This window comes from Capsella rubella, unplaced genomic scaffold (assembly GCF_000375325.1).
Source record: "Capsella rubella cultivar Monte Gargano unplaced genomic scaffold, Caprub1_0 scaffold_7, whole genome shotgun sequence".
Lineage (NCBI taxonomy): Eukaryota > Viridiplantae > Streptophyta > Magnoliopsida > Brassicales > Brassicaceae > Capsella > Capsella rubella.
In genome coordinates this window covers 8370672-8393369 of record NW_006238917.1, presented here as the reverse complement: position 1 = coordinate 8393369, position 22698 = coordinate 8370672, and the positions used below count along the sequence as shown (strand labels likewise).

The 22698-nt window shown below is 37.1% G+C and overlaps 7 protein-coding genes across 10 annotated transcripts; 3 read left to right on the top strand and 4 right to left on the bottom strand.

Annotated features, from left to right (window-relative positions):
* Positions 1 to 445: 445 nt before the first annotated feature.
* LOC17880751 (probable xyloglucan endotransglucosylase/hydrolase protein 29) lies at positions 446 to 2661 on the bottom strand. Of its 2 annotated transcripts, XM_006285014.2 has the most exons (4): positions 2422 to 2661; positions 2025 to 2125; positions 1707 to 1915; positions 446 to 1137 (listed from the first exon to the last, which is right to left on the bottom strand). In XM_006285014.2, the coding sequence occupies exons 1-4, from the start codon at positions 2636 to 2638 to the stop codon at positions 579 to 581; spliced, it is 1086 nt and encodes a 361-aa protein (XP_006285076.1). In that variant the 5' UTR covers positions 2639 to 2661; the 3' UTR covers positions 446 to 578. The 2 variants fall into 2 exon arrangements, with proteins under 2 accessions (XP_006285076.1, XP_023635285.1); XM_023779517.1 differs by lacking the exon at positions 2025 to 2125 and having other exon boundaries at positions 2422 to 2511.
* An 808-nt stretch (positions 2662 to 3469) lies between these two features.
* LOC17879630 (protein IWS1 homolog 2) lies at positions 3470 to 5502 on the top strand. The gene is made up of 8 exons (XM_006285662.2): positions 3470 to 3805; positions 3887 to 4134; positions 4239 to 4368; positions 4464 to 4526; positions 4624 to 4701; positions 4807 to 4967; positions 5071 to 5227; positions 5362 to 5502. The coding sequence occupies exons 1-8, from the start codon at positions 3470 to 3472 to the stop codon at positions 5458 to 5460; spliced, it is 1272 nt and encodes a 423-aa protein (XP_006285724.1). The 3' UTR covers positions 5461 to 5502.
* Positions 5150 to 7286, bottom strand: LOC17878784 (vacuolar protein sorting-associated protein 25). Of its 2 annotated transcripts, XM_023778972.1 has the most exons (8): positions 7181 to 7286; positions 6768 to 6841; positions 6529 to 6668; positions 6283 to 6336; positions 6076 to 6164; positions 5909 to 5984; positions 5672 to 5815; positions 5150 to 5236 (listed from the first exon to the last, which is right to left on the bottom strand). In XM_023778972.1, exons 2-7 carry the CDS (start codon positions 6824 to 6826, stop codon positions 5694 to 5696), a joined length of 540 nt encoding a protein of 179 aa, XP_023634740.1. In that variant the 5' UTR covers positions 6827 to 6841; positions 7181 to 7286; the 3' UTR covers positions 5150 to 5236; positions 5672 to 5693. The 2 variants fall into 2 exon arrangements, with proteins under 2 accessions (XP_023634740.1, XP_006284623.1); XM_006284561.2 differs by lacking the exon at positions 5150 to 5236 and having other exon boundaries at positions 5578 to 5815.
* A 138-nt stretch (positions 7287 to 7424) lies between these two features.
* Positions 7425 to 9768, bottom strand: LOC17880407 (26S proteasome non-ATPase regulatory subunit 13 homolog B). Its single transcript, XM_006283788.2, has 6 exons — positions 9543 to 9768; positions 8691 to 9137; positions 8439 to 8519; positions 8141 to 8337; positions 7954 to 8053; positions 7425 to 7791 (listed from the first exon to the last, which is right to left on the bottom strand). The coding sequence occupies exons 1-6, from the start codon at positions 9690 to 9692 to the stop codon at positions 7606 to 7608; spliced, it is 1161 nt and encodes a 386-aa protein (XP_006283850.2). The 5' UTR covers positions 9693 to 9768; the 3' UTR covers positions 7425 to 7605.
* A 69-nt stretch (positions 9769 to 9837) lies between these two features.
* LOC17880832 (4-coumarate--CoA ligase-like 6) lies at positions 9838 to 12617 on the bottom strand. Its single transcript, XM_006283367.2, has 6 exons — positions 11443 to 12617; positions 11059 to 11248; positions 10699 to 10844; positions 10529 to 10596; positions 10283 to 10385; positions 9838 to 10194 (listed from the first exon to the last, which is right to left on the bottom strand). The coding sequence occupies exons 1-6, from the start codon at positions 12508 to 12510 to the stop codon at positions 10069 to 10071; spliced, it is 1701 nt and encodes a 566-aa protein (XP_006283429.1). The 5' UTR covers positions 12511 to 12617; the 3' UTR covers positions 9838 to 10068.
* A 494-nt stretch (positions 12618 to 13111) lies between these two features.
* On the top strand, positions 13112 to 19756 carry LOC17878513 (DNA (cytosine-5)-methyltransferase CMT2). Of its 2 annotated transcripts, XM_006282371.2 has the most exons (23): positions 13112 to 13553; positions 13656 to 13690; positions 13874 to 14921; positions 15169 to 15203; positions 15315 to 15414; positions 15597 to 15701; positions 15785 to 15904; positions 16032 to 16122; positions 16299 to 16483; positions 16600 to 16665; positions 16745 to 16996; positions 17164 to 17222; positions 17297 to 17363; positions 17472 to 17801; positions 17910 to 17978; positions 18074 to 18160; positions 18245 to 18332; positions 18455 to 18573; positions 18649 to 18750; positions 18941 to 18984; positions 19067 to 19136; positions 19221 to 19324; positions 19411 to 19756. In XM_006282371.2, the coding sequence occupies exons 1-23, from the start codon at positions 13158 to 13160 to the stop codon at positions 19574 to 19576; spliced, it is 3738 nt and encodes a 1245-aa protein (XP_006282433.2). In that variant the 5' UTR covers positions 13112 to 13157; the 3' UTR covers positions 19577 to 19756. The 2 variants fall into 2 exon arrangements, with proteins under 2 accessions (XP_006282433.2, XP_023633755.1); XM_023777987.1 differs by lacking the exon at positions 13656 to 13690 and having other exon boundaries at positions 13387 to 13553.
* A 264-nt stretch (positions 19757 to 20020) lies between these two features.
* LOC17879779 (uncharacterized GTP-binding protein YjiA) lies at positions 20021 to 22493 on the top strand. The gene is made up of 10 exons (XM_006285735.2): positions 20021 to 20365; positions 20467 to 20532; positions 20634 to 20814; positions 20902 to 21098; positions 21220 to 21270; positions 21379 to 21470; positions 21544 to 21620; positions 21729 to 21820; positions 21920 to 22024; positions 22117 to 22493. The coding sequence occupies exons 1-10, from the start codon at positions 20114 to 20116 to the stop codon at positions 22252 to 22254; spliced, it is 1251 nt and encodes a 416-aa protein (XP_006285797.1). The 5' UTR covers positions 20021 to 20113; the 3' UTR covers positions 22255 to 22493.
* The last annotated feature ends 205 nt before the right edge of the window (positions 22494 to 22698 follow it).

Sequence of the window (22698 nt, the reverse complement as noted above, 5' to 3'; positions counted from 1 at the left end):
ATGTTAAAAAATAGTTTTGTTTTTGCTACAGATATTTTCTTGTCAACAGGTTATAAATAGGTTTAGATTTCATTTTGTATGAAGACATTTACATACCATAAAAGTTCATAGCCATCTCAGCTTTTACCAATATAGTCGTATTTGCTGAGCTGTGTGTTTTCTTCTTGTTACGTTTACATTACGCTGTTTTATGTTTTTTTCTTGTTTTTTAATGGAAAATACCCATTTTGCTTCCACATTCTGATTTAATGATTGAATTGTTCATTACAAACTTGTTAGAGAAACAAACAAAAAAATCAACCGTATGAGACAAAGTGAGAATCCTTTTAGCTACGTAATACGTATGACTTTGACAGTTGTTAATAAAAATGGAGAAAGTATTTTTCTACAAATTGTGTAATTTCTATTCTTAAAAGCATTTGATTAAGTTGCAATGGACATATCATTTTATACTTTTTTGTTGTTGTTTCTTTACATACGTAAAGATGTATGATTAGGACGTGAAGAAAAAAAACAATCTAAAATATAAAAAAACACTATTTATACATAGTCGGCAATGAACTCAACTAACTAAAATGCTATAGATCAGCCGATACAACCGGCGTGGACCGGTTCCGCCGCCGTTTCTTCCGTGCTTTAGGATGACTACCACCGAACTTTAACCGTCCAGTATCTCTAAACCGGTTCTTCTCAGCCGTCACAATAACACACTCGGGCGGAGGCTTTGAGTATCTAATGGTGTCGTAACAATACGAATAATACATATAACGTTCTCGAAACCGTCGCATTGAAGCTGCTTGTTTAGGACTAATGGTTGAGTAGTCGTTGGTCATGAGAAATTGGTCGGAGACAGAACAGTTGATGTGACCATAGTTACCAACGTTGTTGTTGTTGTTGTTGTTTTCTCCAGTGACGGTGGGGAGTGAGTCGGAGACATTACAACCGTCTAGTGCAATATCTTTGAATTCAGAGACAAAAGGTGAAAATGTATAGTCGACTCCGAATTTTCCACCGGAGGTAGCCCAGCTTGAGGCGTCCCAAATGGTTGCGTAGAGAGACATTGGCTTTTGTGGATAGTCTCCTTCCATTTCTTCTTTTCTTACGATTTCTCTGATTGGTACATCATCTACCCAAAATCTGCAAATAATTAAAAAAATTAATCAACTTTCATTTTGTAATTTTATTTTGATATCTAGTAAGTTTTATATTTAGATTCCATATTTTCCTGGCTAAAGCTAGTTTTATTCATGCATATTCAATCTTATCATGTGTACCTAATTTGGTTATTACATAATTTTCATTCATTTAATCTAAAGTTGTACATCGTTAAATGCGTATAAATGAGACCAAACCAAACCAATAGTGAAATGAAATATGTGTGTTTGCCGTGTCAATTTTTGCGTTGACTAAACTAAATGTATACTAAATAACAACAACATGCAACCACTTAGTTTATTTGAAATAAGATGTTTCATGCATGCACACTATCAAATCAATACATAAACCACATACCCACTATCTTCCTCATCACCAGAGAAAAGTCCTTTAGAGATCACCTAACTAGTTATGGTCCTTGTTTATTTTACGCAATCCAAACAATACCAGAGTATGTTCATAATCTTGATAACCTTATTGTCTAATGTCTAGCACACTTTTTATACATTAAATGATAATAAAGAAAAAGTGAAGAGAAAGAGGAAACTAACATAATTTTGGTAGGGGTCCAAAGAATGCTATAACGGTGAAACTCCTTGGAAGGATCAAACCAAAGACGGTAGCGTTCTTCGCGGCCGCGGTTTGTGCTACCGTTTCCATACATATTCGTTTGAAATCGCCACGGCTTCCCTTCTTGGTTCCCTAAAAACTCTATGTCTAGTTCGTCGTGGTTCTTCACAAACACATCGCCATTTGATGTCTGCATAAATCTCATTTACAAATTGCACACGTTAATTGTCATATTCAATATATATATGTTTATGAAATGCTTGCTAAACTAATTGATTGAGGAAATAAGTGATTATTACATAGAAGGCGACGACGATACCAGCAGTATAAGCTCCCGGCAACTTTATCAACGAGCTGAAAAATCCATGTTGATACATGCTTGAAGAGATAAATCCGGACCCTAATCAAATTTATTTTACAAACAGTATATAACGTATTAAATATCTATAGTTTATTGAAAATGCAAAAGAAATCTTAACAAAAATTGAAGATTAGTGGGAATGCGAAAAAAATCACTATTTGATCGATCAATTCACAAACCTATAATCCATTTTTCATGTTCATGCAATTTACAAAATATATACAAAAACGTTACTATTCTTTTTCGAGGAGGAGTAGTATAATAATATATATTAGAAAATGAAACCATGCATGATGATGATTCAAAAAGACCAAGAAGAAATGAAATATACGTACCAGTGTATTTGTCGAGGAGTAAACGAACGCTACGATCATCAGGAGATCGGATGAGGTTACCTTCACCAAACAAATGAGAAAGACCTTCATCGAAGAATATCGGATTTATGTTCTCCAATCCCAAAACACATCTGCATGATCCGATCATCATCATCATCATCACCCTTAGTAATATTCGATTATCAATCCATAGGAAATAGATTGATGAATCTCTCATCACTTTTGTTTTTAATTTTTTTTTTCAAATCCAGAAAGAAGAACAAAAAAAGAGAAAAATTATTGTTTATTTTTTCTCTTTCTTTGTCTGGTCTAAGATCTTTGTTGTTGTTTAATTTCTATAAGATGCGTCAAAGTGGGAAAGAAGAGAAGACCATAAAAAAAAAAAAAAAAAAAAAGAGAAGACCATGGAATAGTCAAATTAATTATTTTGCTTTGTAAGATTTGTATAAAAAAGTAAACTCGAAATATATATATTTATCAGATAAGATTTTACATATAGGTAGGTATAGTTAATTTTTACTTAACCAACAAATCCAGATAAGATTTATAGTATATATTTTCACTTTAAAACTCATCATTGACAATTTGACATTAAGCATAAGAAAATAGGAGACATGAACCGAATGATCTGAAAATAAAATTATCATCATTTAGGGTTATAAATTTTTTTATTCTAAACCAATATTTCACTTTCAACTCATTAACATTAACCTAAAAGCTCCGGAACATAATTAGTAAAAAAAGCCTAACAAAAATGGAAACTTATTAAAAAGTAAAATATATTTTTTCCTTTTTTTTTTACAGCAAAAAAAAAAATATTTTCCTTTTTACATAAAAGGCCTACTACTTTGCTTGCATATGGGCCGGGCCTGATTCGGATACATATATATTTGTTTTTGGTCACCGACTCGGGACATATAAATATAGCTACTTTGAAGTTTGATGAACACGAACACGATACATCTATAATTTGGTCTTGTTCAGTGTGATCACAATATATCTAGGGTTTCAACGTTTTCCTTGTTCTTTATTTCTACGTATCAGCAAGATGCAAGCGTTAAGTAATTCTGACGATGAATGGGTGAACGAACTTGAAGATGTTCTCATTGACAGTGAAGAGAACGAGGAATCTAAAGTCGCAAAGTCTGTTTCTTCTGTTCCTGAATCAGTAGACGGAGTTGAGGAAGATCTTGAAGATCGTATGGAGCCTACGGCTGAGCATAATGACAAAGTAGGGAAGAAGAGGCAGAGGAAGAAGGATGAGTCTGGTCTTGAGAAGGCTAAGAAGAAGAAGAAGAAGACCAAGAAGAATCATGATTCGGTTCAAGATTCTGCAGAGGTTCAAGAGATGTGGGATTCGATCACGAAAGACACGAACTCCAAGGTTCTGTTTATTTTTTGGCTCGTTGTGTTCTGTTTTCTTGAGATCAGAAGTTTGATTCATCTCTGTCTTTATTGTTAACAGGATGGTGATGATGAAGTCGTTGTGAAGTGTACTAAGAAAGAAGATAACGAGGAGATAAAAAAACTGTTCAAGCTTAGGCCAAAGAAGAGAAAGTGCAAGAAAGACGCTGCCGAGATTGCCGTGCAAGTGGAACAAGTGATGGCGACTCTTGAAATCGCTGTAGAAGACGACGTGATTCAAAACAGACAAGGAAAACCCGCCATTAATAAGCTCATGAAGTTACCTCTTCTCATTCAAGCTCTCTCGAAGTATAACAAGATTCAACCAACTCTTTAATCAAATCTTTTAAGTGATATCTTTTTAGTGTGTGATCTCTGACATTTTTATCTCTCTCTCTCTCTCTCTCTTGCAGGAAACAACTTCAAGATGAGTTCTTAGATCATGGAGTACTTTGTCTTTTCAGGAATTGGCTCGAGCCACTTCCTGATGGTAGCTTACCAAATACAAACATCCGCACTGCGATTTTGGAGATTCTCAACGATGTATGAACTTTCTTCTCTCTCAATCCATAATAACTAAGTTCTAAGATATAATTGCCTAAGAAAGATCTCACCTTTGCTATTCTTCTGTTTTGCAGCTACGTATCGATCTAGAACAAGACTGTCGAAGAGAACAAATGATCAAGAGCGGTCTCGGGAAGGTAAATTAGCAAAATTGAAAAAACTCTGTCAAAAAGTCATAACAGAAAGGATTTTTCCATGTTGAGTTTAATGTTCCTTCTTCTCTTTTTTCTACAGGTCATAATGTTCTTATCAAAATCAGATGAAGAAACTACACCTAATAGGAGACTCGCTAAGGATATAATCGACAAATGGGTACTTATATATAAATCCTAAATCCTTTTCTGTTATAAGCAGTTTTTGGGGTTTGATTCTTTCGTTACTCACCTCTGGTCTTGATCTTACTTCCTTTTTTGGCAGGGACGTATCATTTATAATAATAGCTCAAGATATGATAAAATGCTTAGTCGGGAGGAACGTGCAGAGCAAAAGGAAATGTTATTGAGAAGACAGAACAAGACAGCTCCTAAGGTGTCTGAAACAAAAACTATAATCTGTGATACCGATGTTGACATCTCTGTGTAAGTTTCTCTTTGTCTTTGCTTTGTACCATCATCTCAGCTTAAAACAATTTTGTTTTTTTTGGTAATCTGAAAGATCTATGTGAATATGAAACACATGCAGGAAACCAGAATCCAAGCTAGGACCTTTGACAGGAGGAGGAAGGACGCAAATACCAAAAGCAACATCGATGGACTTTAAAATCCGTCCTCAACCGAAATTTGACTCAGAACTCCATGCTCTTGTCAAGAAGCAAATGGATGGCAGCATCCATGGAAAGGTAAGTGTCCTGGATTAACAGATAGATGATCACTACTTGCATTGCATCATATGATGGTTCTCTGAGTTAGTTAGTATCCATGACTATTTTTTTTGTTTGAAAACTAAGACAAGAATATGATATCTTTGTCACAGATAATAAAAAAACTGCAAAATCAAAAGGTCCTCAGGAAAAGGGGAATGCAAGCATTTAAGCCTAGTTCAGACGGCCGCACTATGTTCAAGTACTTGTAGAGATCATTAACAGAGAAGTTTTCACATCAATTGCAAAAATCCATGGCGAATTTCCAAACGCATTGTGTCTAGTGTTTATGTATAAAGATTATTCTTTCTTTTTATAGAACCCAAAAGTGTGATTAGAGAATGAGTGTTATCAGAACAAAATGAGTTGTTTATCCAATTTTTTCTCCTTGGTTCTTAATATTTTTCGAACAGAAATTATTACCAAAAGTTTATACAGAGTAGCATCAGACAGAAAACTTGACTCCTTCATCATCTGCTGATGTTCCCTTGAACAATGCAAGCTTTCCCTTGTTCTCTAGAAGCTTTAAGGCCCTCATTAGAATCGTCCGATCTATCCCTTGAAGTTCTGAAACATCAAAGAGAATATTTGCATCTGAGTTTCACACTTTGTGAGACAGAAACAGAATCATATTAGAAAACCAAGAATTGAGTTAAATACCTGTTCCATGTGATTCTGTCCCTGTACGTATTTCTTCAACAGTCATAACACTGTCCTCTAATCCATTATCTCTAACCTGATAGAAGATGGTGGTACATTAGAGAAGCGTGCAAAAAACAAAAACTGATTTTTGAAAGTCTCTTAGATTAAAGTCATATGTGACTCACAAACTGAAGAATCATGTCTGCCCAATCTTGAATCCGGTGCCACAGAATCAGACATTTCCTATGCCCTTTATCTAACCACTCCGCACGCCCTGTCAATAGATAAAGAATGACACATTCAAATGAAACAATGAAACCTCATTCTATCACCGGAACATGACTTCTTAAAACGAAAAAAACACAAGTCGCTTTGAATGCTCGGAATCTAACCTTCTCCAACAATTGCTGAGAGAAATGCTTCCCTTGCTTCATGACTTAAAGATCCTACAAACCAAATGAAACTAAAGATTTAAAGCACTTCCCTTGAAATCAGCACAGAAAGCTTGCATGATTAACGGTAAAGCCTCAAGACTGAAGGATCTAAAGTTACAACAGCTAAGATTTTAATCAACCAAAGGCCAAAATCAACATAAAAAAATCGAATGTAATGAGGTGAAAAGTCACAATGGATCATACTATCAATGGCAGAGTTTGAGAAAAGTGGGAAATCATCTTCAACGCCAATCAAAAAAATCTTTTGGGATTTGCAGTAATCCAAAATAAGCTCTTTCCAGAGCTGTATCTGCTTCTCACGAGTGTCCCTCACAGGCTGCAAACTTAAGAAAAAGAAACAGACTTTTCCTCAATCCATAATCTTTAAGACATATAAAGGGAAAAGAAAAAAAAGGAGAAAACTTGAAGAAGAGATTGGATACGTGAAGTATGGAGGATAATTGAAGAACGGAGGAAGCTTGAAATCAGCCAATTTTTGCATCTTTGGACCTTAAACCTATTCACAAAGCAGTACTATGAAAAAGCTTATAACCAAAACAGAGCTTAGAAACAAATGAATGCTATTCGAATTAACGCAAAGAGCTACAAGCTAATCGCAAAACAGCTTTAACCGATTCAAGTTATGAACTTGAAGCATTATCTAGAATTTGAACATCGGATCACCAAAACCCCCAACACCAGAAATCTAAAACCCAGCAACAATAATCAAAATTTATTGAATTTTAGAAGAAACCAGATCTGGGTTAATGTCATTTTAACAACACCTAACAAATACGTATGATTCCCTAAAATTCTATTCCGCAGAAGACGAAACATTAGAGAGCAAGCAGCTTACGAGGCAGACAGAAGGGTAGCTGGGAGTTCGAGTCTTTGAGACTTCGGTGCTCTGTTTCAAAATCCCAAAATCGGAAATTTTAGATTGAAACGAAGATGATAATTGGGGTTAATGTGTTTTGACTATATTAGCCTTAGGACACTTGGATTCATTCCACTAATTGAGTTTTTGACACATTTCAATATTTCATAATAAGTTGGACAGTTTGTTATGTCAAATAGGCTTAAGCCTCAAAAAGAGACAATAAAGACGAAACTGAACCCAAATTGGAAGGATGGAGAGGATACATTCATGTCTGTTGAGAACAAAACAAAGTTTGAAAGTAACTGTAACTCCTAAAACACTTAACATAGAACTTGCATTTCAGAGAATGTTACAATCTGTAGCTTAACGGACAATGAAGAAGAAAAAGAGGAAACAAGGGTTTAAGCTGCAACAAGATCAGGTGTCTCGGCCTCAACAGATAACAACGTCGTGTGAACCTTATCAACCCAACTGTCTAGCTGATCCCTCAATAACTTGATCTGTGGAATCCCTAACACTCTCGGTTGCGCCCATGAGACATACACTGTTCCATCCACTTGATCTAATATCCCCTCTATTAAGTGCACCTGCAATCACTCATTCTCCTCAGTTTTCACCATCAACCAATACAGAATCACCACCACATAGCATTCAAGAAGTTTTAGAGTCTGTGTCTTGCCAATCTTCTTGGATTTAATGTTACTGATAGAATGAGAGAGAGAGAAAGAGAGTAAAAAAAAGGTACTTACGGATAAGCTCTTCATGAGAAGGTGCTCAACATCTTCGATTGAAAGTTTAGTACGCTCAGCGATGACACTCAAAGGTATGGTCCTATCTTCAGCAGGTCGGCTGTGGAAGATGGTTGGTTAAGTACTAGTGTTATTTTTCCATCTATATATTGCATAATAAGACATTTCTTTAAAGACAATAAATAACCTGAAAATGATCTCAATAAGGCACAGAATGTTGATCTTCTCTAATAGTTTTTTCTCGTTCTCAACCAGTGCTGGTTGCGCGCTCAAGGCTGCGTTGTGCACACGGCAGAGTTCTTGATACTGAATTAAATCACCGTGGTTGAATGCTTGTAGAATGTGGTAAAGCCATTCCACATTTGTTCCAAGCAGACTTTTCAACTGCCATAACAGAGATATAACATGTCAGCGTACTTCTTTATCTGTAATGCTCAGTGAACAAGTTTGTGGTACACTAATATGGAGGGTGAAGGCAAACTTACAACTGGATGGGCTAACAATTCCCCAAAGTTGTAGATATTATCTCCAAGTAGAGCTGAAAGCGACAAATCGAAAGCCAAATCCTGAAACACCCAAAAGTATTTAATATTAGACTTATGATTGGTGATTACAAAGCATTTTCCTTGCAAAGCTAACTAACAACTATCCAAAACTGCTAAATGGCCATATAGTCACAGAGAGACTGCATATATGAAACATTCAAACATGATTTTAGAATATTCAGAAGGACGTACCAGCTTAAACGATTCTGAGAGTGACTCCACAGACGTATAAGCGAGGTAAAGAAGAGCACTTTTATAGAACTCAGAGAATTCCTGACGGAATTTATGGTACTGAGAAGACACCCAATAAAAGTTGGCATAGACTGATGGATCAATGTCAGTCATACTATCAAGCAAGCCTTTTCCATCGTCCAAGATTTTCTTGCACTCCTTCTGGTCACCTTGCTCAAGCTTGAACAGAGCTATTTGTGTTTCTACATAGCTAATTGGCTCATTAATCCTTGACTCTTTAGTAGCTTTAAGTTTTTCAATCACTCCTTCAAGATAACTAACAGCAGCATCTTTCTCAGGGTAATGTCGAGAGACTACCACTGCGAAATGCGCAAGCTTCAGAAGATTGATCTTCGTCTCGAAGTCAGTAATGAAATTGTTGTAAAGCTGTATTAAAGCATCTCCAGCCTGAAAGGATTATGAACATAAAAAGGGGGAAACACGTTAAAAATCTATAAAACCTTACCAAATCATGGATTTTAGTAGACAACCTAAGAGCCAAACTATTGAACTAGAACATAGCAACACAAAAGCCCCTTAAACCCCCTAAAGCTATGTTTTTGGTATCTCTGCGCTACAAAAATCAAAAGCTTTGGTCACAGAAGTGCAATGATTCACCAATACAAAGCTTTCAATGAATCTGAAAAACACCAAACTCCTAAAATCCATAGTCGGATACGAATCCCTTAGATCTCTATAAACCCAAGTATAACATGACGACTCCTACCAGCTTTCTCGAGATCTATGAACCCTAATTAACCAGAAAATTTACCAAATGATGATAATTTAAATCGATTGAAGAAAGTAAATGACCTGAAAAACTGAAAGAGCGATGAACTGCTCGAGCTTAAGGGTGAGCTGGTGCCAGAGCTTCTTCTGGTACAGATCTGCGAGCGAATTGAACCATTCGCCAAGCTCCGGATGCGCATTTTTCTGCGATTCGAGGTACTGTAGAGCAGCCATGGTAGATTTTCGAAGAAACAGAAGGAAAAGCTTCGATCTTATTTCAGTTTGGGAGTAAAAAAAAAATTCCGGAAAAACCCAGACTTTAGTAAACTATATTTCTTGAGCTCAAAGACAAGTATTGGGCGATAAATGCAAAATCAAAGATTAAAAGGACTATTTTTGTAAATTAAAGTATGATGCCAATTTACACTTTAGGGCTCAAAACAAGTTCTTTGTTTCCGGGTTGAGTTACAATGCTTATTTGAAGAATCAAAGAACACACAAAAAAGGTGTCCGTGCTTCGTTTCTTTTGAAGCTACAAAACCAATGAATAATTGAATGCTAAATCTGTGCGCTATTATTACCAAAAAGAAGGTTAACGAATTTGGAAGAATCATAGTCTTGAAGAAATAGTGTTTGTAAGAATTCTCTTTAGTTCCTTTCTCAATATCTTCCCAGTTGGAGATTTAGGTATAGAGCTAACCATCACCACTTTTCTCACCTTCCGGTATGGTGCAACCTAGCAACCAAAAAAATCCGCCGATCCATCAGATTCATCGATCATTAATGATGGGAAAAAAACCGGCTTAATTTAGGGGGACCCTGACCTGAGCAGCTACATAGTTTATTACATCTTGTTCTGAAAGTGTTGTTTCTTGTCTCCGGACAACAAATGCTACCGGAATCTCTCCACATTCTTCATTTGGTGCACTGAAATGGAAAGGCTTTAATTAGAACAAATCAAAAATTTGGAGACTATTTTAGTAGACTCCTGCCACATTTTCCAAAACCAGATTTGCTGTATCTTTCACTTATTACAAGATTTTATTAAGGCTTCAGGCGTTCGAACTTACGCTGTTACTGCAGCGTCGAGAATCAAAGGATGTGAAACAAGAACAGCCTCCAAATCTGCTGGTGCGATCTGCAAAACATAATTGCAAAGATTTAACATGTCATATTATACAGTTGGCTGCGAAAGAAAGATTTTAGATGTGGTTTTGGGTTTTAGAAAATTGTTTCTTACCTGAAACCCTTTGTACTTTATTATCTCCTTTATCCGGTCAACGATAAACAAGTAACCATCTTCATTAAAATAAGCAATATCCCCAGTACGTAACCAACTATCTTCAACAATTGTCATCTGAGTTGCTTTCGGGTTATTCAAGTATCCTGATAGACAATTGAATGGTGTTCAGATTCTCTCCAAGTAATGTTAAAACTGTGTGGTGAAAACATGTAATGCACAAGCAAGAACAACATAGTAAGCTTTAATTTATCAACACAATTATCAAATAAGCCACATGAAAGTTGGATGATCCAATCTATATTTACATTTATGAGGATGCAAGAGTTTCTCAGTGCTTAATGGGAAGAATCTATCTACCTTTCATGACACCAGGACCTTGTATCCAGAGCTCTCCTCGGTTTCCTGGTGGAAGGAAAGAACCAGAGCTCCAATCAACTACCTTGGCTTGCATATTAGGAGCAAGTAGTCCCACAGAAGAATGCCTACTAAGATTTTTCGAGTTGAAGCCACGTGTTCCAACCGCAGTTGATTCAGTCATTCCATATCCCTGGAACAAAACGTGATCCCACACAAATACACTTTCAGCTAAATGTAAATAAAACAGTAATGCGACACAAAATTCATGGCCTCATAAATTCAGAGTTATTTATTCCTTTTAAGAACTGCTAGAAGCACATACCATCAAATTTTGCAATAAAAACTGCTCATTAAAAGAAGCTAGCAACAATAAAATTAAGAGACCTGAATCAAATCGACATGAGGAAGAGTCCCAAGGAAATCTTCAATGAATTTTCTACTTAAAGGAGCTGCTCCAGAAGAAACTTGCTTCAAGCTTTTAAACACTTCCCCACACACTCCTTTTGCCTTCTTTGTCAATGCCATCAACATAGGTGGAACAACCGGAAAATGAGTGATCTTAAACCTTTCGATTACATTAATAACATCAGAAACACTAAACCTCCTCATAACAACAATGGTTGATCCCAGAGACAACAATCCCATCACAAAGAGTGATAACCCATAGATATGGCACATCGGCAAAGCTGCTAGATAAACATTACTCGAGCCAGGATATTCGTATTGTGAAGCTTCAAACCTCACAAAAAGCTCCATTGATGCTATCAAATTCCTGTGAGTTAGCAAAACTCCTTTACTAGCACCAGTTGTCCCAGAGGAATACATAACTGCAGCTACATCGTCCTGCTTAATCAACGGTTTAGGTACAAATCCGAAACTTCCTTTAATAATCCTGTAAAACTCAGGGTTCTCAATTCGAATCAAATCAAAATCGTAACTTTCAGGTACCCTAATCACCATTACCCCCAAAGAAGTCAACTTCTCGGCGTTTTCAGTAGAAGTAAAGGCTAAACCAACGTTACACTCACTCACTTGCTTCTTAATCTCTCCCAAACTACTCGAAGGATTCATGGTAGTAACAATGGCACCAATCGAAACCAAAGAGAGGAAGATCAATGGGAAGTAGACGGAATTAGGCAACACGAGGGATACAACGTCACCTTGACGAACACCCAAATGGTGATAAATCCCAGCCGCCATGGATTGAACCATAATCTGAAGCTCAACGTGAGATATCGAAAACCCAGTTAAGGAATCGACGAGGGCGACATCCCCGTGGTGACAGTGAGAGAAAAGGGCAGAGACGGCGTCGAGATTAGGGTCGACGGGGAGGTGGACGGAGGGGAATTTGCTGGTGTAGATTCCTGTTTTGGGAGAGAACCAAAAGGGAGGGTTTTGGTGAGGCGTTTGGGTTTTAGGATTTGGGGTTATATGAATATGAGTCGTCGCCATTAGAGAGAGCAGAAGCAGAGTCTGAGATTTACGCAGCGATCAATGTTTAGTTCTGATCGGGGAAATGGACGAACGACGGAATCGCCGGCTTAGTTGAACATTTTTTTTATCTTAGTTAAATCTCTTTTTGAATTTAGTACTTCGCTAAAATAAATCTGTGACCATTTTATTTATTTTTTATTTTTTATTTTTTTTTGTCATCAATTTGTGACCATTATTTTTGTAAAATGACAATATAGTTAAGTACATAACTCGTGAAGTTATCATCCTTCAACGGATTTAAATAAACTTGGGTGGTTAACTAATGTTTGAATCTTCCAAATATATATATATATATATATATTTTTATATAGGTTTTTCATACATACGTGGTTACTAATTTCACAGTTTATCAGGAAGAATTTGTCAAATAATTAGTAATTTTGTTTTATAAATTTAATTTGTTATTATTTATCAGACAACTTAGAAAATGTTTGAATTTCTAAAAAATAATAAGATCACGCGTGACACGTGAGAATCACAAAAAGAAAAACATAGCAAAAAGAAGTCAAAAAGATAAAAAAAAGTCAGCCAGTCACACTCACTTTTGCAGTTTCTATCCTTATTGGCTAATTTTGGATCCGTTTGGTCTTAATTCACCTTCTCCGATGTTATCGCCGGCGAAGTGTGAATCAGAAGAGGCTCGAGCTCGATTGGATCTCCATTCTTCTTCTAGATCCGAACCGGAATGCCTCTCTCTTGTCCTCTGGGTACCCAATTCAGAAGGAGCTGAGATGCTCCACGACGACGGAGATATGAGTTTGAGGAGATCCTCGAAGATTAACTGTAATTCGCCTAAACAGAACGGAGGAGAAGGTGGGGTTTCGCAGAGGAAGACTTCCCGTCGTAAGCCGCAGCGGCTTCTTATGCTGACGAACGGTTGTCAAGTTCGGAGGTCTCCGAGATTTACGGCGGCGGGTGGGAATTTCGACAATGTGTGCTCGGTTCCGGTTACCGGAAAGTCTGGGTCGAGGAAGAGAAAGAGTAATAGTGCTCTCGAGAAGGTTAGTCGCCAATTTTTGTTTGTTCTTGTTAGTAAAGCCACACAATTGCAATGCAGCTTAGTTAGAGAGTAGATCGTATAATCTTTTTATGGATTGATGCAGAAGGAAAGCTCAGATTCTCAGGGATTGACATTCAAGTAAGTAGTAGTAGCTTCAGAGCATTTGATCTCTGTTTCACATAGATCCTTGTTATATATGAATAAGTTGAATTATATATCTTCAGATGAACATCATAAGGCCTAAATCAACTTTGCTTGGGAAATTATCCTTGAAATGGAGATTCTAGTTCTCAAATATTGTTTTCTGTGAAATTGGTCCAGAGACGTAGCTGGAATTGCCAAGTGCCTGGAGTTGGAAATCATTTCTGAGAGCCAATATAAAAACAACGTTGGTGAAGGTAGATCAAGATTACCAGATAAAGCCAAGAGGAAAGTTGAGAGTGATACATCATCGTCAAGAATCAACAGTTCTAACCAGAGTCTCGGCTGCAATAAACGAACGAGGAGATCTCCAAGATTCATGAAGGAAACGGTGAACGAGGTAGAAGATTATCTAGGCAAGTCTAAGGAACAAGGGAAGTCTCTGGCCTCTGGGAAGTCGTTCAACATATTTCCAAGGCTATCTAGAATTGTTGAAAATGGCCACACAGAAACTGTGAACACAATAAAAGATTGTGGCCCAGCATTATGTGGTGCGGAAAAGGTGAGAGGACCTGAGAAGCTGGTGCAAATTAGTGAGAATGATAATTCTTGTGAGGCGATAAAGAGATGTGAAGGTGATGGCGTTGTTTCATCCACGCGAGAGCTATTAGTTTCTGCTTCGGGTTGCATCAAGACAACTGTAAATGGTTGTAGGGACAGAACGTTAGGAAAAACCAGATCTTCGGACCTAAATGTGGATGATATTCACACTAGCTCTTTGAAAATTAGCAACAATCGTACTAGTAACGGATTAATTATGACGACCGGTTTGGTGGAGCAAGAAGCAATGGCTTCTTTACGTCAGGGTAAAACTAGTGCTTGTGGTGCTGCAAATAAGGGAACAACTAGGGGAAAGCATGTAAAATCTACTGTGATCTGTCTCTCTGACAGCAATGAACAGTCTTCTGGTGAATATTTGTATATGAAAAATTTAAATGGAGATGTTTTGACACAAGTCGAAAGTGGATCTACCCTCTCCTGTGGGGGAAACGAGGGAATCGTTTCATTGGATCTGAATATTCCAACGAAATCAACCAAGAGAAAGGGTAAATGGGTAACCCGAACTGCTGTCCAAGAGCAGGACAAACGTAGTACCTGTTTTTTCATTGGAGAGCCAATTTCTTGCGAGGAGGCTCAAGAAAGATGGCGCTGGAGATATGATCTGAAGGTATTTGATTAATTGCTTTGCACTTGATTGCTTTAGCTTAAAAATGGTTTCCGGAATTTATAAGAGTTAATTTGAGCAATTGAGATTGCATAGTCTAATGATGTGTACATGAAAAATCTGTGTCTTTTTCAGTTGCATTAGATAGTCTATGTTTGTAATCCAACATAACAAGGACCTCATATCTTTTTTTTTTCACTCTCAAAATAATTGTTTCATTTCTGATATCATAAACTTCATTAATTTTCAGGAACGTAAATCTAAGAGTAGAGGCCAACAATCAGAGTAAGTACTGGATATTTGATCAACTCAGTGTTTTTACTATAATATTCTCTTCCTTCATATATTATTTGTTCTACTACTGTACATTCATTATCCTGAGCAATCATTTTTCAGAGATGACGAAGACAAGATTGTTGCAAATGTGGAATGCCATTATTCACAAGCAAAAGTCGACGGGCACACCTTTAGCCTTGGAGACTTTGCCTGCATAAAGGTAAAATGTGCTTATCATGAATATGGTATTGTTTACCTCATCATCTGTGGGATGCTTTCCACTTTATATTGGATCAAACAACTTTTTCATGCAAGATTCTTGGATTTTCTATAATGTTATGCCTTTGTGAAAAGAAAAGAAAATATATAGCTACTTACATGTCAAACTCCAATATGGTACAGGGTGAAGAAGAAGAGAACTATGTTGGCAAGATAGTAGAGTTTTTTAAGACAACAGATGGAGAGAGCTACCTCCGAGTTCAGTGGTTTTACAGAGCAACAGATACAGTGTGTTTACAACATTCTTCTCCCTTTCTTGTTTAATTCTTTGCGCTGCAACAACTAGTTTCTCATTTGTCTAATGCTTGTAGGTAATGAAACAGCAGGCAACTAATCATGACAAAAGGCGTCTCTTCTATTCTACCGTAGTGAATGACAATCCAGTAGATTGTCTTATTTCTAAAGTTACTGTTTTACAAGTTTCACCTACGGTATGCTGAGTCAAGCTCATTCTTTCTCTTTCTCTCTCTCTCTTTTTTTTCCCTTTAATATCTTAACAGATTTGATAAATTTGTTAGAATCTGCATTTAAATTTTTTTTAGCTTTATGATTTTGCAGGCAGGATTGAAGCCCAATTCTATAAAGTCGGACTACTATTTTGATATGGAGTATTGCGTGGAGTATTCAACTTTCCAAACCTTGAGAAATCGTAAGAGCTTATTTATCAGCTTAAGAGTTAGCGATTGGATTCAAAATAGCTAATTTCTCTCTATTTCTTTAAGCAAAACAGATGCCACTGTTTATTTACCAGTTCTACACAGTCTTTATATAAGACCCAAGGTACAGAAGCTTGAGCCTTCGTATTTCTTCTTTTTTTGGTCTCAGCTAAATCGTCAGAAAACAAGCTTGAGTGCTGTGCCAATGTGGTACCTACAGAATCCACTAAACCTATTTTGAAAAAGAAATGTTTTAGTGGGAAGCTTCCTGTGCTTGATCTTTACAGTGGTTGTGGTGGAATGTCAACTGGGTTAAGTCTTGGAGCCCAAATATCTGGTGTTGATGTCGTGACGGTACTTGCTTTAAGTAATTAATCTTTATCTCTTTAACTTAGGATAAAAAGCTCTTTTTACACTCAGTTTCATTTAATATATGGATTCCTTTTTGCTTCTTCTTTTTTCTCTTCCAGAAATGGGCTGTTGACCAGAATATGGCTGCCTGTGAGAGCTTGAAATTGAACCATCCAAATACACAGGTCAGAATACTTTCGGCGACAACTGCTAGATCATTTTGGACAACTATACCAAGTTTAATGATGCGGTTGTTGTTTGCAGGTTAGAAATGATGCTGCCGGAGACTTCCTCCTACTTTTGAAGGAGTGGGATAGATTATGCAAGCGATATGTGTTTAATAATAATAATCAGAGAACTGATACCTTAAGATCCGTAAATTCAACAAAAGAAAAAAGTAAAAGTAGCTCTTCTGGTGACGATGATTCAGACACTGAGGAGTATGAAGTGGAAAAACTGGTTGATATATGCTATGGTGATCCTGACAAGACAGGAAAAAGTGGCTTGAAATTTAAGGTATGCCCGATGTTGCACTTATGTTGTTGATTGAAGCTTACTTCTTGGGGTTTTAAGAATTTTCTTTTGACCTTTAGAACTTCCAGGATGGATATTCTGCAATTCTTTGCTAGCTTATGACGTTTTAGTTTTGTAAAGATGAATTATACCAGTGACTCTTTCATTAGGTGCACTGGAAAGGATATAGCAGCAACGAAGATACATGGGAACTAGCAGATGAATTGAGGTATATGCTTGAAAACAATGTTAAAAAGGGTTATGTTGTTATCTGGAGCTAATTAGTATTGTTTGAAATTTCAGCAATTGTCAAGATGCCATTCGGCAGTTTGTAACTAGTGGATTTAAGTCCAAGATCTTGCCACTTCCTGTAAGAACTTGTTTCTGAATTGAGTTTTTGATCTTCGAAAGTTGTATGTTGTACCATCAACATCTATTTGCACTAAAAATCAGAAATCTTGTAAATGGTTGTAACCAGGGTGGTGTTGGTGTGATATGTGGTGGACCTCCATGTCAAGGAATTAGTGGCTATAATCGGTACAGGAATGTTGATTCTCCGTTAAATGATGAAAGGAACCAGCAAATTATAGTTTTCATGGACATAGTGGAGTATCTGAAACCCTCGTATGTGTTGATGGAAAACGTTGTCGATATTCTGCGTTTGGACCAAGGTTCTCTTGGGCGATATGCTTTGAGCCGTCTTGTGAACATGAGATACCAAGCAAGGTTAGGTATCATGACAGCTGGTTGCTATGGTCTTTCCCAGTTTCGATCCAGAGTTTTCATGTGGGGAGCTGTTCCTAACAAGGTGACTTTATAGGCCTATTACTGGTGACCAAAATAAAATAAATATTGGCCTATTTACCTTCCTTGAGCTGACTATTTCATACTTAAATTATTTGGTATTTCATTTCAGAACCTACCTCCGTTTCCGCTTCCAACCCATGATGTTATTGTCAGATATGGGTTTCCACTTGAGTTCGAGGTAATAAAATTGTAAATGGTACTTACTGTATACTCCTTTCCTTAAGCCTGTCGTTCTCCCAATTTAATTAACCCATCTTGGCTTTCATGTTTCAGCGGAATGTAGTTGCTTATGTTGAAGGCCAACCCAGACTACTTGAAAAAGCTCTTGTTCTAAAAGATGCGATATCAGATCTTCCTCCTGTATGTTTTATTTCTATTTCCACTAGATCCATCTGCAATACAGGGCTAACTATATATTTATATCTTTTCTTTTCACATCTATAGGTATCAAACGACGAAGACAGGGAAAAGATGCCTTATGAATGTCTCCCAGAGACAGATTTTCAGAGATACATTAGATCAACCAAACATGGTAAGTTGGACCGTGTGGATTTCTGTAGTTACTGTCTCTTTCACAACATTTTTCTGATAAGCCATGACCACTCCCTTGCATATTACATATGTTACTTACGCGTTAGTGTTTTGCTTTGTCAGATTTGACAGGCTCTGCAATTGATAACTGTAACAAAAAGGCAATGCTACTGCATGATCACAGGCCGTTCCATGTAAATGAAGATGATTATGCCCGAGTTTGCCAAATACCAAAGAGGAAGGTACACATTTATTTTTACTAATAAACAATCCCGATCCTCGAGCCAAAAAATTCTCATGTAGAGAAGTGTTTTCAGGGAGCTAATTTCAGGGATCTTCCAGGGTTAGTTGTCAGAAATAATACAGTCTGCCGTGATCCATCAATGGAACCGGTTATTCTGCCATCAGGAAAGGCTTTGGTAATGAATCCTCTTATATGAACTTAGCTGTACCAATATTACATGAGTCATCGATGAAATTACACATCATTAATCCTGAAATTCTCAAGCTCACTTCGTTCTACTTGTTAAGTCTGCTGATTCAACAGTTCACATAATTTAAAAAATGAATATATGTGTACTGAATCAGCTCACTTGTGGCCCTCCTTAGGTACCAGAATACGTCTTCACTTTTCAGCAAGGGAAATCTAAAAGGTATACCCTTAGACTCCTCCACCTGAAACTATATGCTGAAACTTTTATGTTTATAAGTCTCTTTGGATTTATAAATTCGCAGACCTTTTGCCCGTGTTTGGTGGGACGAAACAGTTCCAACCGTTCTAACAGTCCCAAGCTGCCACAATCAGGTACCCTCAAAGCCATTCCATGTTTAAACATGAATCAATCTTTTATATTCTTAGTCATTCTCGAAGAGGTTTTGCTATTTGCAGGCGTTATTGCATCCTGAGCAAGATCGAGTGCTAACCATAAGAGAATGTGCACGGCTTCAAGGTTTCCCTGATTACTTCCAGTTCTGCGGAACCATGAAACAGAGGTACTTACTTCATGTTCTTTTGGACAAGAGTTTCAGATTACTAAGCAAAATGCAAATCTGATTCACTGCATTTTCAATAATGACAGGTATTGTCAGATTGGAAATGCAGTGGCAGTCTCGGTTTCTCGTGCTTTAGGTTATTCTCTTGGTAAGGCTTTTCACGGTCTAGCCGGCGACGAGCATCTGATAAAACTGCCCCAAAACTTTTCTCATTCAACTTACCCTCAGCTTAAAGAAGCCATTCCTCATTAAAGGGATATGGGACAAGTTATTGTAACTTATATAAGGCTTTGTTTGAACGCCTACATGACCGACCTCACAAGGATCAATTTTTTTATTTTGAAATTATCTTATGTTAATGAACTGTGAATTTGTGATGTCATATTAGGAACTAGACAGCTCAGTTCTCGATGGAGATTTTGGTTTGGTTCAGATTTCCGATTATTAAACTATAATATTCTTCAAAATTTAATCTAATAAACTTAGCTACTTTCAGCTCACATTCAAGTACATACTTTTTAGTGTTAATAATAGTTCGTTCTTGAATAAGATTATTTGAATTTGGTTCGTACAGGACCGGATGAAATCGAACTTTCCGGTTTAACATTCCACTTGGCACTCCTAGTCTGGTGACCTAGTACGTAGTAGTGTATTATACAAAGTGATGGTTTGGGTCTGGCTCCGGGTCTGGGTGCGGGTCCGGATCGGATTTCCTAAGCTCTTTCTATAAATCAATTAAATTCAAAAACCCTCTCTACTTATAAGGGTTTTAGGGATTTAGCATAGGCAATGGCTACCAGAATCCTCATTTCGCGACCTGGAACAGTATCTTCCTCTCGTTTTTTGCTCTTTCCTCGGCTCTTTGGGTTCCTCAATAGCTCCACTTCCCAAGAATCGGTTTCACCATCAAAGCCTTTCCTCAAATCGTTTTCCTCAGTCCCAGTGACAAGCTCAGGGATCGACCAAGATGTCGCAGCTTCTCTTAACCAAGATACTCGCATTCCCGCCACAGTTATCACCGGATTCCTCGGTTCCGGAAAGGTATATGGAATCGAATTAGTGTTTGTGGACTCTGTACGAATTCCGCGAAATTTGTCTTCTTGCTGCGATTTCTGATATTTGTTCTTATGTATCTTCTGCAGACAACTCTTTTAAATCATATATTGACTTCAAATCATGGGAAGCGTATAGCAGTCATTGAAAATGAGGTGTGAATGACAGTTTTTTTTTTTAATTTCCGAGTACAGTGTTTAGTTTTATGTTGTAGATGAAGTGATTATTAATTCAGATTTGGTGGATATAATAACAGTTTGGGGAGGTTGATATCGATGGATCTCTTGTTGCGAGCCACTCTTCTTCCTCTGATGATATAATCATGGTGAACAATGGTTGCTTATGCTGTACTGTTCGTGGAGATTTAGTCAAAATGCTTCTTGACTTGGTTAAGAATAAAAGAGACAGATTTGACCATATTGTCATTGAAACTACAGGTTTCTGTTGTCTTATGCGAGTTCGTAGAAGCTAGTTTTTGTTGGTCTGTTTTTGAGATTGTGTTTTCTTTTTGTGATGTTTACTAGGGCTTGCCAAACCTGGTCCGGTTATTGAAACGTTCTGCAGTGATGAATTGCTTCCGAGATATATAAAGTTAGATGGCGTTGTTACACTTGTTGACTCTAAACACGCCATGGGGCATTTGAATGAAGTGAAACCGAGATTTGTTGTGAACGAGGCAGTTGAACAAATTGCCTATGCAGATAGAATCGTTTTGAATAAGGTTTGTTGTTATCTGCCTTTACGCGTCAAGTTCTTGGTTGCATTTCTCTATCATAATCCATTTGAGCTGTCACTTGTTACATTTTTTGAGAAATTGTTCCTCAACAATATTTTTATGGCAGATTGATTTGGTATCCGAGCCTGAGCTGGAGCACTTAACTAAAAAACTCAAGGTAAGAGACTTCTTAGCTCATGAGCTCATTTTTCCCAATAGAATGATTGAATGAAGATGCTTTTTTAATTGACACTTCTTCTTTAACTGGTTTAAAAAAAAAAAAAAGCAAATAAACTCTATGGCACCCATCAGACGCACCAAATTCGGAGATGTTGATATGGATTTTGTCTTAGGAATTGGAGGTTATGATCTTGAGAGGTACCTTCTGCCATGTCTTTTTTTCTATGTTTCTATTCTCTTTTGGTGTCCTGAAACACACATACTCTTTCAGAATTGATTCAGAAGTCAATGCAGATGGCTTGAGTTGTGCAGAGGATCATGGCCATCATCACAATCAATGCAGTCATGGTATATATCTGTCTTAACCTATCTAATTTAGAAGTTAAATCATTCCACGAGCATCTTTGGGTTTCACTTTTGTCATTATAGATGGGTGATAAACTAATACTAATTCAGGAAAGCACAAAGAACATCAACATGATCATGTTCATGACTCTGCTGTCACAAGTGTTAGCATAGTGTCAGAAGGAAAACTTGATCTTGATGAGGTAGTAAGCTACTTTTCTCCATCTTTTCTTAAGCTGATTTTTGATTCCATCATGCCATCTCCATTGACATTAACACGTTCTGTTTAAATGAACTTGTAGGTTGACGATTGGTTAGAAAGATTGATCGAAGAAAAAGGCGATGATTTATACAGAATGAAAGGTGTTCTCTCGATTGAGAGCTCTGATCAACGTTATATCTTTCAGGTCTCGGAGATACTTCTTCAACCGTTACCTATACCACTAATCTCTTATACAGTTTATTCAAATCTGTGAGTTGACAATGGAACCCATTGCAGGGAGTCCATTCGATGTTAGATGGAAGCCTAGGGAAATCATGGGGACCCAAAGAGAAGCGGATAAACAAACTTGTGTTTATCGGAAGAAACTTAGATGAGACCATTCTCAGGAAAGGATTCAAAGGTTGTCTAATATAAAAAGGAAGAGAGAACTCGAAAACAGGGTCGATGTTTTGATTATAACCTTCTACAGTTAGTCGATAGAGAGTACTGGAAACCGGGTTAATTAACCCGAGTTTAGCTAGCAGGTTATGTGAAAGCGTACCGGGTTTCTAAAAGGCGATGTGAAAACATATAAAAGAAGTAAAAACGTTTACTTCATTCTCCTGTTTAAGCGACAACGGAATATTTTATGCTAGCATCTACGTTTCACGGTCCTCATTTGAGAATTGAGTCAGACACTAGTGCAAAAAAGCTCTTGAGTTATCTGTTTTGATTCCCGCTTATAAACTTATTCCGAAACACAACTTTTTGTTGTTCTCCTTCACACAAACCATATGTAATGTAATTAGCTTAGCATACACATAGAAGAATTGGATGTTTGAAACCTCTTTTTACTCTTCCCTTTCTTGTTCTTCGTTT

Excerpts from the sequence above, each read along its gene's own strand:
- LOC17880751 (XM_006285014.2), bottom strand. The coding sequence starts at position 2,638 with ATGAGAGATTCATCAATCTATTTCCTATGGATTGATAATCGAATATTA. Across the intron at positions 2,126-2,421 it reads ACTCCTCGACAAATACACTG|GGTCCGGATTTATCTCTTCA; the intron begins GTACGTATATTT and ends AAATTTGATTAG. Across the intron at positions 1,916-2,024 it reads GTATCGTCGTCGCCTTCTAT|ACATCAAATGGCGATGTGTT; the intron begins GTAATAATCACT and ends AGATTTATGCAG.
- LOC17879630 (XM_006285662.2), top strand. The coding sequence starts at position 3,470 with ATGCAAGCGTTAAGTAATTCTGACGATGAATGGGTGAACGAACTTGAA. Across the intron at positions 4,369-4,463 it reads TTTTGGAGATTCTCAACGAT|CTACGTATCGATCTAGAACA; the intron begins GTATGAACTTTC and ends TCTGTTTTGCAG. Across the intron at positions 4,968-5,070 it reads ACCGATGTTGACATCTCTGT|GAAACCAGAATCCAAGCTAG; the intron begins GTAAGTTTCTCT and ends AAACACATGCAG.
- LOC17878784 (XM_023778972.1), bottom strand. The coding sequence starts at position 6,826 with ATGCAAAAATTGGCTGATTTCAAGCTTCCTCCGTTCTTCAATTATCCT. Across the intron at positions 6,669-6,767 it reads AATTATCCTCCATACTTCAC|TTTGCAGCCTGTGAGGGACA; the intron begins GTATCCAATCTC and ends CTTTTTCTTAAG. Across the intron at positions 5,985-6,075 it reads CAGACATGATTCTTCAGTTT|GTTAGAGATAATGGATTAGA; the intron begins GTGAGTCACATA and ends ATCTTCTATCAG.
- LOC17880407 (XM_006283788.2), bottom strand. The coding sequence starts at position 9,692 with ATGGCTGCTCTACAGTACCTCGAATCGCAGAAAAATGCGCATCCGGAG. Across the intron at positions 8,054-8,140 it reads CTTATTGAGATCATTTTCAG|CCGACCTGCTGAAGATAGGA; the intron begins GTTATTTATTGT and ends CATCTTCCACAG. Across the intron at positions 7,792-7,953 it reads TTCTCATGAAGAGCTTATCC|GTGCACTTAATAGAGGGGAT; the intron begins GTAAGTACCTTT and ends GAGTGATTGCAG.
- LOC17880832 (XM_006283367.2), bottom strand. The coding sequence starts at position 12,510 with ATGGCGACGACTCATATTCATATAACCCCAAATCCTAAAACCCAAACG. Across the intron at positions 11,249-11,442 it reads CTCATGTCGATTTGATTCAG|GGATATGGAATGACTGAATC; the intron begins GTCTCTTAATTT and ends GTTTTGTTCCAG. Across the intron at positions 10,386-10,528 it reads CTCGACGCTGCAGTAACAGC|TGCACCAAATGAAGAATGTG; the intron begins GTAAGTTCGAAC and ends TTTCCATTTCAG.
- LOC17878513 (XM_006282371.2), top strand. The coding sequence starts at position 13,158 with ATGTTATCGCCGGCGAAGTGTGAATCAGAAGAGGCTCGAGCTCGATTG. Across the intron at positions 16,123-16,298 it reads TTTCCAAACCTTGAGAAATC|CTAAATCGTCAGAAAACAAG; the intron begins GTAAGAGCTTAT and ends TTTTGGTCTCAG. Across the intron at positions 17,979-18,073 it reads GGTTTCCACTTGAGTTCGAG|CGGAATGTAGTTGCTTATGT; the intron begins GTAATAAAATTG and ends TTCATGTTTCAG.
- LOC17879779 (XM_006285735.2), top strand. The coding sequence starts at position 20,114 with ATGGCTACCAGAATCCTCATTTCGCGACCTGGAACAGTATCTTCCTCT. Across the intron at positions 20,366-20,466 it reads GATTCCTCGGTTCCGGAAAG|ACAACTCTTTTAAATCATAT; the intron begins GTATATGGAATC and ends TATCTTCTGCAG. Across the intron at positions 21,099-21,219 it reads ATAGAATCGTTTTGAATAAG|ATTGATTTGGTATCCGAGCC; the intron begins GTTTGTTGTTAT and ends TTTTTATGGCAG.